This window comes from Fringilla coelebs, assembly GCF_963513975.1.
Source record: "Fringilla coelebs genome assembly, chromosome: 7".
NCBI classification, from domain to species: Eukaryota; Metazoa; Chordata; class Aves; order Passeriformes; family Fringillidae; genus Fringilla; species Fringilla coelebs.
The window spans coordinates 2031984-2049466 of NC_140035.1; the positions used below are offsets into that span (position 1 = coordinate 2031984).

General features: G+C 43.5%; 1 protein-coding gene across 2 annotated transcripts in view; it reads right to left on the bottom strand.

Moving 5' to 3' along the window:
- The window catches only part of EPC2 (enhancer of polycomb homolog 2), a 35360-nt gene that overhangs the window by 14896 nt on the left and 2981 nt on the right, over positions 1-17483 (bottom strand). For both annotated transcript variants that reach the window (XM_084209007.1, XM_084209006.1), the window contains exons 2-3: positions 6371-6530; positions 974-1119 (exon numbers count right to left, since the gene is read on the bottom strand). In XM_084209007.1, coding sequence (XP_084065133.1) covers positions 974-1119; positions 6371-6530 — 306 coding nt within the window. The remainder of the gene's footprint in view (positions 1-973; positions 1120-6370; positions 6531-17483) is intronic.

The window sequence follows — 17483 nt, forward strand, 5'->3', positions numbered from 1 at the left end:
TGTGTCTACAGAGAAAAACCTGTGTTCTTTTAGCACTTAATTTCTGAAAAACATTTTCAAATCTTAAATTGGACTTCATTACTCCAGCAAAGAAAGGTGAAACCAGCATCAGAGGGATGAATATTGATCATGAAAAGTGACCACCAGAATGGCCTGAACTGAAAGCCAGGAGTGTCCTTATCAAAGCTCCAACAAACTCAAGCACAAGTTCAATAAGTATCATCCAATTCCCTATTTTTCCTTTCATTCCCATTTTCTTAGCATAGTAAGAAATCTCTGCCTTTCTGAAGTTGCTGTAGGACACAGAAAAATTCAGTATTTTGGCCTTTTAACAGGCAGCACTGAACTAAATCAGGTTAAGGAACCGAGGCAGAGCCCTGGATCCCACAATGCATTTTTCCCTCCCACAAAGCCTCATCTCACTGGGAAATAACTGCACCTGCTCAAACCTGACTTGCACAAACTGATCCCTCAGGTGTAGTTTTGGAGTAAATACTTTGGGCTGGAAGCCCCTCCTCCAGACACTGCCCTCCTGAACACCTCAGGATCTGCCTTAACACACTGCTACAAGTTAATTCAGTGTCCTTCTAACCCTCAAAAACCAACCAAAGTCAATGCCCAGCAGAAACAAGTGTTACAAAATTTGGATTTTCATATGTTTATAGCCATTTCTACACCCCTTGATCATCACAAGCTTATTCCATACCAAGTGTGCTATAACAAGCTGTGTGTCTCTAACACACTGTGGTCAGGAGTTAAAACTTAAAATCAATCCCTGCAACCCCAAAAGCTTCTTCCCCACCTGTTTCATCTGAAGTTACCAATATTGACAGAGGAGACCGAAATGTGATTTCTGTGAAACTGCAGACTCACACAAACACACTTCTCCTGTTAGCAGGAAATAAAACCAAGCACTCAGCCAGAACCACCCCCCAGGAAAACAAAACCTCCCAGTGATTTCTTCACACCATACCTGACTGGAACTGGCTTTTTCGAGTCTGTCAACCATTATTTCAAACTGCAGTGGCTTGATTTCCATCTTCCTGTTCAGCCTGTTCAGAAGGGTCTCATCCTCAGAGTCCATATCATAATCTGGCTGCTCATTGTCCAGATTAAAGGCTGGAACACAAGAAATTGAAATGTTGGGTGAGTAACACACTCTGGACACACATCTGTGATCAGAAACCAAAAATGACTGAGCAAATTCCAGACCAGCACTTCTGTGCCAAAACACTTTTTTTCATGCTGAAAAGTTTCCCCATCTAACACAGAGCAGGTAGAAGCTGCTTGTCTCCAACTTCCAATATGAAAAGAATCCAAGAAGTTTCACTGGAAGTGACTTGAAGGGGTGATAGGTACAGAAACTTTGATGTATCTTTGCAAAACAAAAGTAAAGATGCTTGATAGTACTGATATCATACAGCTCCTCCAGAACATCTTGGGAAGATAATAAGAACTAAGACCATTTTCAAATTCCAGACTTGGAGAAAAAGCATTTACACTGAAGTCCCAACATAATTTCTGTTGCCCATTTTTAAACAGTACACCAAAGCTAAAATGCTAAAATATTTAACAGACTAAACTTTTTCTGGTTTTATGTAACTGTGGAAATCCTAGACCAATCCTATGGGAATTGTTGCTTCTTTTCCAAAACCACCCCAGCTGTGAATGTAGAGCCTGACAATTCCTTCAGGCTCTCCAAAGAGTCAGTTCTCAACTTTTCAGCAAAGCTCATGTCTTTATTACTAATTGTGCTAATTAGTTTCCATACTTGACAAAGTTCCTGGTGCTACTAAAAGCAGAAGGAAGTTCCCATTCAGGTAACACAGCAGAAATAAAATTTTACAACAAATATGAGTAAATTGCACATGACAGTAAGAACTGTTAATAGAAACATTAATTGTACACCTAATAAAACCTTGAAAGGGTGACACACCAGGTACAACACTCCCAGTAATTCAATCAGCACTGCAATAACAGCAGTTAATAGGCCTGATGAAATATATTCTGTTCTTAACAGACAAACAGCACTATCTTATCTCCATGCTCTTAACTTGTGGCTATACCAAGTGCTAATTTAAAAACCTCTGCTACTGAGCTGCCCTGTGTGCTTTGAGAGCACCTTAAAACAAAAACTTGGGAAACCAGGATCAAAAGAAAACCCCCAAAAAAGTCTTTAAAACAAATCCCAGTGTTTTCCCTCCCACAGGCAGGTGGTCAGCAGTGCCCTTCCACACCTCAGCCTTGCCTAAGACCACTCTCCCTGTGAACCAGTGCAAAAAATGAGCTAAACCACTACCAGTGTTTATTTATTTATTTATTCAGGCACAGAAACTCAGCCAGATGCAGCTGGGAAGGGCTAAAAAGCAGCTCCTCAGCATCTTCAGCTCAAGCTGGTACCTCTCAGAGGAGACACAGCCCAACTGTACCAACTGTGCCAACAGCACTCGGCCAGAAGAGTTTTCTGACCTACCACACACTGTAACAATTTATTTGAGGAGAAAATAATAACAGGCTGTAACCATGTGTCAAGAACTGCTGGCAATATTAATTCAGTAATACAAGTTGCATGGCAAGTTTATTTAAGACACTGTCACTGGGCATGTGACCAAGAGCTCTCCAACAATTAACTGTGTATGAGAATTCAACTGCAGCTTTCAACATCACATCTGCCTCTCCAGCAGAGATCACTGCTCACATGAGGACTGGAAACCATTCAAGTCCACAGAAAGCTTGCTTGCCCTCAGGCAGATGTTGGTCTCACATCAGAAAACATGTCAGCCTATTTCCTGTCAGTAGATAATTCAATAATCCCCTGTGGACAAAATGTTTCCAGCCAGTCTTTTCAAGGCAGAATATCAGTGAGCAGGAGGATCTGTGACAGAAGATGTGATGTTGGTCACCTGTAAATTGTCAGCAGTGCCAGGAAACTTCCCTTCATTTCCACAATGGGAAGAATCACTAAAAGGTCCTGAACCATCCACCTTCCAGAATAAAATCAAGTGAGAGGCAACCAGGAGACACCAAAACAGCAAAATGAAAAGAAAAAGCCCAACCACCAATGACCCTCAGGAGCACACTGTGGATATTAGTGAAGGGTCTCCCAGAGGGAAGGCAGGTTACTGCAGCAGCTCAAGTGACCTCATGGTGCACCTCGGCTGGAAGCAGGGGGTCCCTCCCTCTCTCTGCTCAATACTTTGAGAAATATTCAAGAGAAGATAAAAGGCATCCAACAGGTACTTGCCATCATCAAACAAATCCAGTCTCATTTTCTCAAAGAACCCCCCATCATCCCTGTGAGAACAGCAGTAGCCCTTGTCACACATCTCACATCTCATGCTTTTGTGCCACCAGCAATGCTGTTTGTTGTGCCCTGTATTTATAGTGCAGCTCCCTTTCAAACGGGGCCTTACGTGGGGGACAGGTCAATGACACTGCAGGGATGGAAGCACCACGTGTTTCAGGGCAGACAGGATGGCCACAAGCTCCCAGCAGCCTGGGGAGGTGTGAGGGCCTCAGGAATTGCAGAGTTACCACTTCTGCCTCGGAGTTCATCAGCCCAAGCTGGCTTGTCCCAGCACTGGGGCACCCATGGAAGTGTCCTCCTCCCCGACGTTGATTTACCACTCCTCAAAAGGCACTTTCAGCAACATCCTTAATCACCAGTTTTCTTCTTTCCCCAAGCACTGAGTGAACTGCAATAGCTCCAGAAAAAGCCATTTTTCACCCTGGAGCTGGCCAGCAGCGTGGCAGCTCCCTGGCTTCCAAAGCCATCACAAGACTCAGGTGTTTATGTGCCATGGATGGAACCATCCATCATCACCCCCCGTTCCTGCCCCTGCCATGGCAGCTGGGGGAGCTGCTGGAGAATCAGCCCTGAGTTCCAGCCCACATGGACACCTCCTGCTAAATCTGGGACAGTCTCCTGACTCAGGATGAATCCAGACTTTCCTGGACACCTCCAGAAAACCTTCATTTCTACAGGGCGCTGTCAGACAGGCCCCAGTGATCCCACCTGGGAAGTTTCTCCAGGGATGCTCAGGACTTGCTGCTGCAAACACATCCCCCAGTGATCCCACCTGGGAAGTTTCTCCAGGAATGCTCAGGAGTTTGCTCACTGCTGTTGCAAACACAACATCCAGTTCCCACTCACTCCCAGCAGTACCTGCCAGAGGGATTTGGTTTTTTGTTTACTTGAGCTCCCCTAGGACCCAGTTTATACTAACTCACACAAATGCAATTTGTTTCTCAGTGAAGTTACACTGAACTGGGTTTAACTTCACTAAATTAACCTGTTTCATTTAGCTAACTAAATTAAGGCCAGTGCTTCCAGTGCCCTCCCTCCCCAGCAATCCACAGCCCTGCCACCCCCCTGTGCCAACAGCAGCAACCAGGCCTGAGCCAAGGCACCAAACTGATAAACTGAGGGTCACCCAACCAAAAAATGAAAGAGAAACTTCCTGCCAAAAAGTTCCTTTCAAGGATGACTGGAGCTCATTCCCCACTTTATGAAAATTGTTTCATTGTTTCTGACTCATCTTCCATCCCCTTAGTTCTAATTTAGGTCCAAGTTTACAAACTTCATCTCTTTGCTAATTATCAATAACTTTAGATGCATCTGCATGTTATTGATGCTACAAATATTCTTGGAAAATTATGAAGGATGCTGGAATAATTTTAACAGTTCAAGGTTTCTTCTTTACATTCAGCTCAGCATCACCTGTGTTGGTGCCACTGAGGTCAACTAATACCTGGAACTTTGCTTACTCACAAATTCCAGCCTTTACAAATAAATTAACTTTTCTCTGCTCGGAACCACTGATCCAAATAAACAAATGTAAAAAAAATTTAAATCTTAGGCTACTAGAATCCCAGCAAAACATAATTTGCCAGAAATACCCCCCAGTAAGTATGGATTATAGCATGTGTCCTCCTGGCATTTTCCATCAGTTTACATAACTTCCCTGGCCAAAGTGGGTATTGCTGCTATTTGTGTTTTAAGACTAAAACAGAATTTCTAAGCAGTTTATGTAGCATAAAGCTGCCTTGTATCACACCTAGTCCATCCAGAATATGTGTGAAAAACTATCTTGGAGCAGTATCTGATAGTTATCTTCAGCTCAAATACCTTCTCTAATTCTGTCCAGAAAGACTGTGAGTCTCAACAAGACAAAGAAAACTTTGGCATAATATATTTAACATTTTTAGACATGTTTATTAACAGTATTCACAGTGTTTCTGGCCGTGTCCAACAAAGAACAGAATAAAATACATTCCTCCACCAGCAGCTCAGTTTCAGTTCATTCAGCCTGCCTTGCTTCCAAGTTTGTTTCTTTTATTAAGGTGATAACAATTCCTTTTAGTTGATTTTTCTCCATCACCTCTATGGTCTCTATTGCATCACAGAGAATCCTGAGTGCATTATTTTCAAAACCTCCTATTTTGTAAATAAACAGTAAAAATTGGACTCTTGAGCATGCTGGTGAGCAATGATGCAATAATTGAATCAAAGGTTTTGCTACCAAGGTAACTGCTGGGAGGAATCCAAGTGCCCAAATAACCCCCTGAACCACATCCTGCAAAGGACAAACATGAAATGTGTGCCAAGGAACAACTGAACTGCAAAAGTGTCACTTGTCAACAGAACATCAACCAAAAGAAATGGGAGAATTAATCCAGAGCCCACAAGCTTAGATTAGTGAGATATTGTAAGACATAAACTAAGCTCATGCAGAATATTTACTTTTATCTATAAAATAAACTCAGAGTTCCCTGCTGAAATGGAATTGTTCAGTTTTAGCCAAACTCAGAGAGAAGTGACTATTACCCAGAACAGCCTGAACCCCAGTGGCTGCACAGCTGCCCTGCCCTGCCAGAGCTCTGCTACGAGCAGCAGGACAAAGGCTGATTTCATCCCAAAAACTCTTCTGCTTTATGGATCTGCACTTACAGAGAACTCTGGAGTGAACAGGTGAGCAAGACAACCTCTCTCCTGCTCCCTGCATCAGTACAAGCACCCAGGAGGCAGCCAGGCAGCTTCAGTTATTCCTTCTCAGGACTAGGAGGGACAAAACCACAAAAATAAGGCTGGCTCAAGAATACTGCAAGCCCAAGAGCCAGGATAAGGCTCAGCAGCTGCTGCACATGGACAGAGCATCAGCACAGAGCCAGAACCAAACCCAGCAGCAAAACCCCCACCTTCACCAACAATCAAATCTTCCAGAACTCGAGAAGATACTGGAATTTACATCTATAAATGGATTTCTGAGTCCTCCCACTGTAGCAACTCTGACCACAAGAGAAAGGTTTCTCAGGTGAAACAAGGAGGGGTTGGACAGACCCCACAACAATCCCAGTGCTTGGAACTCACGTTGGATGTGGATGAACTGCTTTGGTTGCTTGAACTCTCCTTTGTACAGACGATTGTAGTAGTTGACATTGCTCTCTGCTTCAGGGACTGGGATAACCATGCTCTCCTTCTTTTCTCTGAAAACTTGCTGCGCTGAGATGGCCCGTTGCAAATGATGTTCCTGCAAGGGCAAAATGGGAGAGTTCACTTCAATATCTGTACAAAGTGCATATAAAGACAGCCAGCCTCTTCTCCCACTGTTTTCCTACAGGATAGCAGAGTGGAAGCTTTGCTGGGTTTTAGAGGCCATCAGGATGCTTGTGCCCAGGTGTGTTCTCCATCTTTTAGGGCTCCTAAGTGATGGGAATCTTAAAACTACAGTAAATGAACTACAAACAGATGAAGAGAATCCTTTGTTCAGACACAGCCCACACCTTCCACCAGACCGGAAAAAAGACAAACATTCCAACTTCATAAAATAACCTCAGCAGAAAATTAGGGCTGGGGAAAGCCAAACCCACCCAAACCTGTCAGAACGAAAGTGTATGCAAGATCAGGCCTTTAAAGTCAAAAGAATAGCAAATTTCATCATTCCTGTCTTCCCAGCAATCCTTACTGGCCTGCTATTAGAAGTTTAGCAAGCTAAGAGCAACAGGAAGAAGAGTTCTCACAGAATAACACCTGAAAAGCAAGGGCTCCCCAAACAGGTATCACTTCATTTTATTCTTATGGGACAAAAGTCACAAATTCTACAGAATCACTTCAGGTGAAACAGAGATCACAATAAATATAGCAGTTCACAAGGATTTTTTTTCCCACATAATTTTATTAGTTAATTTATGAGTTAACTCAGTGACAACTGTTGCAAGTCAGAGCTAAGCTGTAGCTTCCCGCTTGAAAGACTTTTCATGTTGATATTTAAACCACTAAAAATATCTCAGGCTGAGACACCAAGGCTGCCTTCTGTGTGTCCAGGGGAGTAACATTCCTCACCAGGACAGATCTCAGACCCTCACAGCCCTTGGGAAAAGTGAAGCACCAAGTTCTCCAAATGCAGTTTAAACAGAGAAAAGCACATCTCCCAGCAGATGAACGAGGAGTGAAGGCTTCATTCTGCTTTTACTGTTCTTCCCCAAAGTCTCCCAGATTTGAGGGGAGGGAGGGTGAGCAGAGTATCAACTGAAAATCCAAGCTCAGCTCTGTCACAGACCCATGGGACCTTTGTTCCAGGGGCTGCAGGTTGTCCCCAGCCATTCCCACAAACCCTGCTGCTGGAGCAGCACTTGTTTGAGCAGGGAAAAGCACACACCCACAAAAAGGGTTTGCTGCTCTCTGTTCCTCCCTTGGCCTTCCAGGGTGCCTCTCCCCACGGTGAACACTCCCAAGAGGCCCAGGATCAACACCAGGAATGGGAAGGTGCCAGCATTCCAGTGCCTGCCTGGCACTGCAGCCTGGCACACACGGCAGTCTGGCACTCACACACTCTGCTACCCACTTGGAAATTCTCTCAAGAACAAGATTTCTTCCTCTTTAATTCTACAGAAGGGTGTCTTTAAAAAGGGGGAGTGAAAGAAAACCCTTTTAAAATATGTAAATGATACTTAATGAACAACCCCCTTTTAAATGTTAAAGATTTACAGAAACACAAATAATGCAATTCCTGCAAAATCAGAGCAGCTTTGGGGATCTCCTGCAGCAGATGAAGCAACATTAAATCAATCAGGCTCCCAAGTGAGTGCTATTAGAATTAAGACAAGCATGCAATCCAATAGCTGCTGTGATCTGCCTGAGTTACTCCACACTGAGTAAATCTGTCACTCCACCATTAAAACGTGTCTTGGAGAGCTTGGCAGTGCTGAGTAATTCAACTCCACAGAAATGGTTTCATTACTGGGCTGCTTTCAACTGCTGTCCCTGGAGCTGTGTACCAACAGCCCAGAGCCCAGAACTGCTGGAAGGAAGGGTTTGATCTGTCCAGAACTCAGAGCACCTTTAGGTTCTGCAGCCCATTGAAGGGTAATTGAGATGAGTAATTCAGGCTCTGAGCTGCTGTAAGCACACGGGAGTTCCCAAGGAAGGCTGACAATAGGTGTTAGCACTCATTTCACTATAAAAAGCCTTGGAGCAGAACACAGCTTTCAAACAGAGATTTCAGCTTTCAGCACCGCTGCTGTCACTCTTCAAACAGCAGAGCTCCAAAACAGATAGATCAGCTTTGCAAATTTTAAAATTAGGGGGAAAACCTCAAATCTTTCTGCTGAGCATCAAGTACAGGAAAATTTAAACTTTAACTCCTGGAACAACTCTGTTTAAAGCAACCATGAAGATTTTTATAGAAAAACTGGGCTAATTGAATGGATTTATTAAACCTGAAGTAGTGTTTTTACAGGTAGATTTATTACCAATGCAACTTTTGGTCTAGTTTTCACTTTTTTCTGATGGTTTTGTGAGACACAGTATTTTAAGCTCGCACTTTGTTCTGCAGCAGGGCAGATGCAAAGGTCTTACAGAAAATAAAGGAGCATTAGAGAACCAGTGATGACAGCAAACAGAACGTGCTGCCATGGGAATAAAAAGGAGCCCCTGACAAAGAGTGATTGCCCATTAATTCCTTAAAAAGCACATCCAGACCTTTCTCTCCAGTATGAAGACAAAATTTCAAACAAACACAGCTTAGACTGGGCTATTTCTTCAACCAGCAGCATTAGAGAGATGTAAATGTTTAGTGTGTGTAACACTCACTGCTCCCTGAGCACATTTACACATTAAACCAAAGCTTCTCTCTGAACCCCTTTGAGACACCACAATCCTTCCTTCCATTTCTCCTCAGGAGGGAAAAAATCCTAAAATTCCTGCAACCCTGGTACATTTACACACTGAACCAGAACTGCTCTCTGAACCCCTCTGAGACACCACAATCCTTCCTTCCATCTTTCCTCAGGAGGGAAAAAATCCTAAAATTCCTGCAACCCTGTTCTCTAAACCACTCAGTTTTGGTTGCAGACACTCAGAGCCAGGCTCCAAGTCCAGCTGAGAGCAAGGCACCTTCACTGCCATTCCCTTCATCCCTGAAACCCCACAGATCTCATGCTTCCCCTCAACTTCCTATCTGGGAGTTTCTGCACTACAAAAGAGAGGCAACCATCAGTAATAAACCAACAGGTATTGATCCTATGACCCTGAAGTTATTTTTGTTAAGCTTTAAGGCAAACAGAGATCAATATTAATGGTACTTTTTACATATTTTTTACCAATATCATGGAATCACAGAATAGTTCAGGTTGAAATCATCTCATTCCAGCCCCCTGTCATGAGCAGGGATGCCCCACACTGCTCCTATTTCCTTTTATCCCACAAACCAGAGCACTTGGACCCTACAGAGCAGGCAGAGTTTTCCTTTTCTTTCATCTTTAAGTCCCCTGCTGCCACCCCCAGGTAATCTCTGAGAAACAGAGTTTATCAACTTTGAATAACTGCAAGTGTTCTGGTTGAGCATGGTTGGAGATGCCCATGGCTGAACACCATCTTACACTGAAAAGTTCATCTTAATTCCCAAACTCCAGTGAGCAATTCCATATTGGATACAAACCCCTAGACAACAAAGCTTTAGGATTAAATTTACCTGTTCCCATCTTCATTCTTTAAAACTACACCATACAACAAAGCTACACCTCCATAGGTTGCTTCACTGCTTTAAGCCCATAGCTCTCCATACAAGTGGGAGGGAAAAGTGAATTTATCAACAAATTTATCAATTTAGCAACGAATTTATCAATTTTTCCTACTGAAAATAAGCTATTTCTAGGCCATCCTGGAGTCAGCATTCCAATCTACCTGCACCAAGAACAGAATTAAAACTAAGAAAACAATTAAAATGTACTAAAGGCTAAATATTTCACTTGTTAAACATTATATTCAAATTGGGACATTTTAAAAAAGGAAATTTTTTTTTTTTGAATATTGAGATTCAGAAGCTGAAAGTACAGAACTGTAGTGGGAAATGTGCAGACTCATCTTGCAAAGTCTCAAGCACAGCGAGTAACACCTCTTGACAGCACTTCCAGAAAGAAGTGTCAGAAAGCTCAAAAGCTAATTTGGTCAGAAGCCTCCCTGCCTTGGAAAGCCTCAGCCCCATCTCCTCCCTCTCTGCACACAAACACTTTTTTTAGATAAGCTTCCTAAGAGCAAAAGTGTAAACTCAAGCAGCAGCTTTTGTTTTCTTGTGCAGTTAACCCTTTCAATCCTACAGAGCTGTTTCCCTCTCTTCCCCTCCCTCTGCTGTGGGATGGACAGAGGACAAGTGAAGTGAGGAGACACACACAGAGCAGGAAATCAGTGTGTGCACCACAAGAATTTCCACCTGAGAGCTGAAACCCACTGCTTCATTCCCAATTTATTTTGAAAAACAAGCAATTCAGTCATTAGCAAAGTTGATAATATGCATTTTTCTACTGATTTGATAAAGACCGAATCTAGTCAGGAATCAGAGTTGTTTACTCTTGCATAGAGTGTCCCCATAAAACGCTGGATTAATTACCAAGTAATGCAGGGCATTGGGAAAACCATAAAAATCCAAATACTGGATTAATTCTCAAGCAGTGCAGGGCACTGAGAAAACCATAAAAATCCAAATATTGAGTGGAAACCAACACACCCAAGCCAAAGCTTTCGAGGACAACTGCACTCAGTTTCCTTAAGGAGTTTCCAACACCCAGAGGAAGGAAGCTGGAGGAAACCCACAAGAAACAGAAGATACACAAGTGGAATGGGCTCGTGGAACCACTTCTCAGTTTCACTTTTGGCCATATCAAGTTTTTCCAACATGATATCCTCCACCCTTTCTTAAAAAAAGAAATAATCACAAGAACCACCTGCCCCACACTTGCCTTCCACACTGCTGAACTGTGACTACAGGCCAAAATAATGTACTAAGGGTTGGCTCAGCGAGGAGAGCAGGGAAAAGGGAATCAAATGGGGCTGCTCCATCCTAAAAATTCACACAGGTCCCTGGAATGGGTGAAATCCGTCTCTGGAAGGGGGGGAGGCCCTGGCACAGGTACCCAGAGAAGCTGGGGCTGCCCCTGGATCCCTGGCAGCGCCCAAGGCCAGGCTGGGTGGGGCCTGGAGCAACCCGGGACAGCGGAAGGTGTCCCTGCCATGGCAGGGGTGGCACTGGATGGGATTTAAGTCCCTTCCAACCCAAACCAGTCTGGGATTCGCTGACTTTTCCATCACTTTCTTCCCTTTCCCAGCTGTTAATCAACTGCAACTTCCCAAAGGATCACCAAAGCCAAGCCAATCTGGGACTACTTGACATAAATGTATGTTATGCCCATCCCCTGAAGGCATCTCTGCATGTTGGATGACCCAAGGAAGGGCCCCCAACACTCCTGAGTAACAGCCCAGCAGCCCTGGGTGACACCTCCTGGCCAGGTGAAGATGCCCCCAGAGGAGAGGAGATGTGAATCTGAATGAGGAAACTCCAGTTTGTCCCAAACAATGCCCAGGAATGCCTTTCTTCCCCCTCTGGGGTCCAAGGAAAGCACTTTAGGAAATGAGGGTGGCAATCAGCCCACAGAGCCTGATAAAGGGACAGGGACAGGAGCACACATCACCACCATTCCTGTGTTTCTTTCTGCAGCACCCAACAGAAAAGGAGGAGTAAACATTTCTCTAAAAAACTTTAATTCAGAAAAAGGAAACAATGTCATTTCAGCCATTCCATGTCAAATTGGACATGAAACAACTGGGAGATATCCCAAGTATCACCCCAAGTGCAACACAGTAATGTTTGAGAACATGAGCAATCTCTCATCCCTATAAATAATGATTACTCACTACTTATGAGCATATGGACACACAACTGTCACTGTCTACGAAATGTCAAAAACCCCACAGCAACTAAAACTCTGTATTTTAAAGCTACAATTATTTACACAAGTGCCCAGTCTACCAAAACATGAACATAAACTAATTATTAAAAATCAAATTATTTTTAAAACAACAAATTGAAATATTAAATAATCCTTTTGGAAAAGTTGTTTGTGGTACTAGAAAAGAAATTTGTATTTACTGAGGAGGGGGACCTTTTTTCCAAAAATGTTTTATGAGAATATTGTTACAAATAATGTAACATGTAGTCCAAAGAGCTCCTTGGGATACACTGGTATCACTCCCAAGGTAAAAATGATTCCATTAGGAATCTTGATTATCCCAGCCCAAGCAGGATGAAAAGGCCCTGACCTAGAGGAGTATTCTCTCATTTTTCATGTCATGAACTCCATGATGCATTTTTAAAGGCTGAGACCCCCCCAACAAGGAGCTTTTCCCTTTATCAAACCCAGCACTATCCACGGAGCCCAAACTCCGTTTGATGCTGGCTGCTCTCAGCAGCACCTCCATGTGACTGTGAGTCACAGAACGCTCCTTGCAGCAGGAGGAGGAGAGTCACCGGGAGGGAGAGCTGGGAATTCTCCAGCAGAGCTGCCAGGAGACCACAGCACCTCTCCCTCTCCTCTGCACTCTGCATTTAACCTCAGCCTGTGGGGAACATCTTCATCCCAGGATTCATATCCAGAGTTTTTATTTAACTGAGGCAAACACCTACAGCAGGGAATTTGGATTTTAAGGAGTTTTTAAACAAATGGTGTTTTCATTGCCAAAGTGACGCTACCTGGAGTGCTGAAGACCTGAGGAACTACACAGAAATTCCTCATTTTATAATTAAAAACAATGTCAGAGATTGGCACTACAGCTTGGACAACTTAGGAAAAGGTTAGAGAAATTAAAACACATGTATAGTAATTGATAAAAACCAAAATTATTAAAAATTAACTACAAAATTCCATTTTAAACCAAATACCTTTAACTCAACAAACATGAATGATTATTTTTTTTACATTCTGTAGTATCAGTGTCTCTCTTAATTAGCCAGTCTCTGGATACCACTGCAGACAGAGTGGTTTGTTTACATCCAAGTCTGGCACAGGGAATCCGACATCACCGGGATGCTTCAAAGTAGAAACAGTTTGTTTTATGCAACACAGACTGGTCTGAGATCCACCAAGTGTGAGCTGCAGCCAGAGAAACGGCGCAAAGCTGAGAAAAACAAATTATAAATTCCAATGTAAACAACAGCAAACATCCCAGAAAGGGGGAGGAAAGGGAGTGTTCCTGCTGGCTGAGAAGTGATCCGAGGGTGAAGTGCTCTGCGTGTCCCTGGGGACAGGAGCAGAGAGGAGGTCACTGATATGGAAACCTGATGGAAAAACGGCATCACCAACGGGGAGAGCCTCCGAGTGAAGCTGAGCCAATCTCCAGCTGAAAATGACACAAAAACATCTCACACTGAACAATTCTGCCAATGGGGAAGAGCTGGGCACCCAAACTTGAGAGACCAGAGATGTAAATGTATTAATCACAATTAGAATTGCACAAAGCAAATCAGGGAAATTAACAAGTCTGATTTTTTGCTGCAAATTTCTGCTCCCTTACATTTGCAGCACTTCACCTGCCATGGACACAGAGAGTATTTTAATCCATTTCAGCCCCACTACACTGTGGTTATTATACATAAACGACTAGGAATTTGCAAAAATCAAAGTTTTTAAATAGTATATTCTGAAATACTTTATTACTTTGACTCAGAACTAGTCAACAGTACTTTCAAAATTATGACAGTCTGTACTGATAATACTTTTAGTCTCACAAAATTATTCTTCCTACTTCTTACACCCTTTTACATACAGGAGTTCAGTTCTAGTTCCATTCTTATTACAGAAACTTCAGTTCTACAATTATCTTCACCATCACTGGCTTTCAGGACACCCAAGGTTTATGTAAATATTAAATGAGGTATTTACCTTTCCAAAAGCTGAAGTGTTAGAATGATAAATATGCTATGGCATAAACAAGGCATTGTTTATTGGCCTTGTTGGCAAAATAAATTACAAATAACCTTCTGAACATCTAGCATCAGTCAAAATGATCTTTCTTACGAAAAAATAATTAAGAACAGAGGTTACTGTAAGCAGATTTAATGTCTGTTGATCCAAATTGTTCAAGCAGGACATTTCAACCGGTTTCAGTCAAAACAGAAATTGTACCAAGCTGCTTCCTGCTCTGTTGTGCCAAGCAGGAGCACTGCGAAGTCTGGCACTCTGTAAATCCAAGGAAACCCCAGCTATTTCTTTCCGAGGTTTTCCTCAAATTGAAGGAAAAGGAAAAGACTGCTCCCTGCATTTGAGACGTCCCAGAGCTGAGCCATTCAGCTCGGCGAGGCCGATTCCCAAGCGCTCTCCTGAGCTTTTGTCATGGAATTCCACCTCCCGCCGAGGAGCCCTTCCCACCAGGGAAAGTTCCTGCATAATGACCCGAGGTGTGACTCAATTAACAGCTCCCATTGTGCTGCAGGGCCACGGGCACCGAACCCGCCCGGGCAGCTCTCCCAGCCCTGCCCGCTGACCCCGCGCAGCCTCTGGCCTGCAGCAAAAACGCAGCTTTATCTAAATGAGCCGCGCGGTGCTAAGATAGGGCTGAACCCATCTAACCTCGGCATGACACCGCCGCTCCGCTCCCATCTCTATCCCCACGGCTACCGCTGGAAGGATGCATGATCCGCTGGCCCACGCTGGCTGCCACCAGCATTTATCAAGACCCCAAAAAGCAGAATGTCCCCCCTACCTGCAGGTCGGTTCCTCGGGCTCAGCTCTATCTTAAAAGCACACTCGGGGATCAATGACATTTGTCCCGGGCTGAGCTGATATCCCAAGCACTTGTGACAGGTTTGCTGATAGGTGTTAATGTGATAAGCCCTAATAAACTGCTCGTGAGGTGGAGACTTAAGAGCAAATCTTGGTCGTGTTTAACTTCAGCCACAACAAATTAAACGTGGAGCTCCTCAGTTTAAGTGCTCTCCAGAGCTCAGCTGGTCGAGGTGAATTCTGATTCACAGTTATCAAACGGGACATTAAACACGGCCCAGAGATGCTGCAGGTGACAGCACAGCAAGGATAAAGGATCAGAGCTGGAAACTGAAATAAAGCCTGGGAAATGGAACTGAAATGGGCACTTGGGAGGAACATCACTGCACAAGGTAATCGGACTTGGAGGAGGGAGAAAAGTACAGGAGATGAAGGCAGGGAAAGATCTCAAATAAAACTGAAGTTCAAAATTCTGTGAATAAAAATCACAGCCCAGCATTTCACTGCCTAACGCCAAACATACTTCAGCAATCTCAGCAGCCTCCAAATACTCCCTACGTAAGTAAATAAATACAGGTGCTTAATCTAACTGAGGAATAACTTACACTGGGAATTTTATTTCCCCAGCAGATAACCCAGCTGATTTTAGTCAAACAAACCCAATTCCTTTCCTAAGCAAAGCATGCTCTTGATTTCAGCTGGTTTTGCATGGCAATACAATCCTTGGAGTTTCTCACATAAGATTCCCATGCAGTCTTTCTGAAGGATTTCTGTTTTACAGAATATTTGCATGGTTGGAGCTGAAGTTATCCTCTGTTGGCCTCCAGTTTTACTCACTGCTGTCTGGGCTTCTTTGTTCTACAAAGCCTCTCGTTTGTAGGAACTTTGAGGGTTCAACCACAGGTTATGAGTGCACAGCCCACACACAAACATCCAGTTAAGAGCAGGTTCTGTCCATGTGGGCAGTGATTTATGTGTATTTGTGTTTTTAAACCCAGACCTGAGTGCATCAGACAGCACCAGGCAGGTACTTCTGAGCAGCAGCTTAAGTAAATCCTCACACATTTGATACTCTCCCAGCTCCCTGTAGCAGAGGGAAATATTCATTATGGATATTTCTGCTGATACAGTTTAACAGGAAAACCAGGACTTGTGCAAAGCTAAAAGCTTCCTGCTTTGAAAGGAGAATGAAAAAGCTGTTCCAGGAGTATCACCACCTCAAAGCTCGAGGATGAGCACTTCAAGTTCCAGCATTACAAAAGAAACTGAATGAACGAAGGAAAAAAAAAAAAAGAAAAAAGAAAAAAAAATCAAGTTAACTACTTCCAGTCAAAATAATCAGAAGTGAACGTTGTATTTAACGATCAGAGAAGGCTCATCCCGAGGTGATCCCTGAAGGGCTGGGAAGGAAAGTCCCTCCCCACGGGTACGGTGTCAGCATTTCTGCAGCGTCAAAGCACGTCCTTAAGTTGCCATTCCTGCACTTTTCCTCTCTACCCTCAGGCCTGTGATGCCGTGCCAAGCTGAAGCGTAAATGAACGGATGTGCAAACAAGCGCTGAGATGAAGGCTCAGATAGCTCCGACCAGGCAATCCCCGGATCACCCATTACCACCACATTTTCGGCTTCCTCACACCTCAGGTAAATTCACTTCCCAAAGCCTCCCGTGTGAATGTGCCTCATTACCAAGCAGGATTTCACCTCACAACATGCAACTCAGCAATCTCCAGTAATAGGTATTCAAATAAAAACACAGTTATGTGGTAAGAAACAAACCCAAGGCTTATCTATTCTGCAACTTTCTCCCTTTCCAGTCAAAACAATTCATTAGCATTAGGAAATACGAGTCTTACTCATCAGGAAAAAAAAAAAAGAAAACCCACAAGTGTCCCTGCTCACTTTCTGAACTCCCAAAAGGACACTTTCCTGCTTCTGCTTAACAGCGATCGCTCTCTCACGTGAGATTAAAAACAAGCCCACACAATTTTCTTCCTCAGGTTTAATTTGGAGTAAATTATAAACATTTGTAACATAAACATTGCTACAGAAGAGAAACCTAATTCTTTCACAGCTGGAATCTCCAAGTGAGAGAAATGAGCTACTGATTTGTGAAATGCTGCGAGTGGATATATAAATCTCTGAGACACTCATACAGAAACAGTTCCAGAATATTCATCAAGAATAAATGGACCAAAATCTGCATTTTCGTATGTACAAAAGATCAATCACCAGCTAATTAAACCACATGCCTGCGCCAGCGAGGCTGGGTTGTAAAGAACAGGGCAGACATGTCACCCAAGCGTTTTAAATCCTGCAAATCTGTAAATAATGTTGATTTCCAGTGGACTATATCCCGGAAGGTGCTGTCTGACCCCGTGACACCCTGTGCTACAAGACCTTTCTGGGGGCACCGGGAGGAGAGCTGGGGCCAG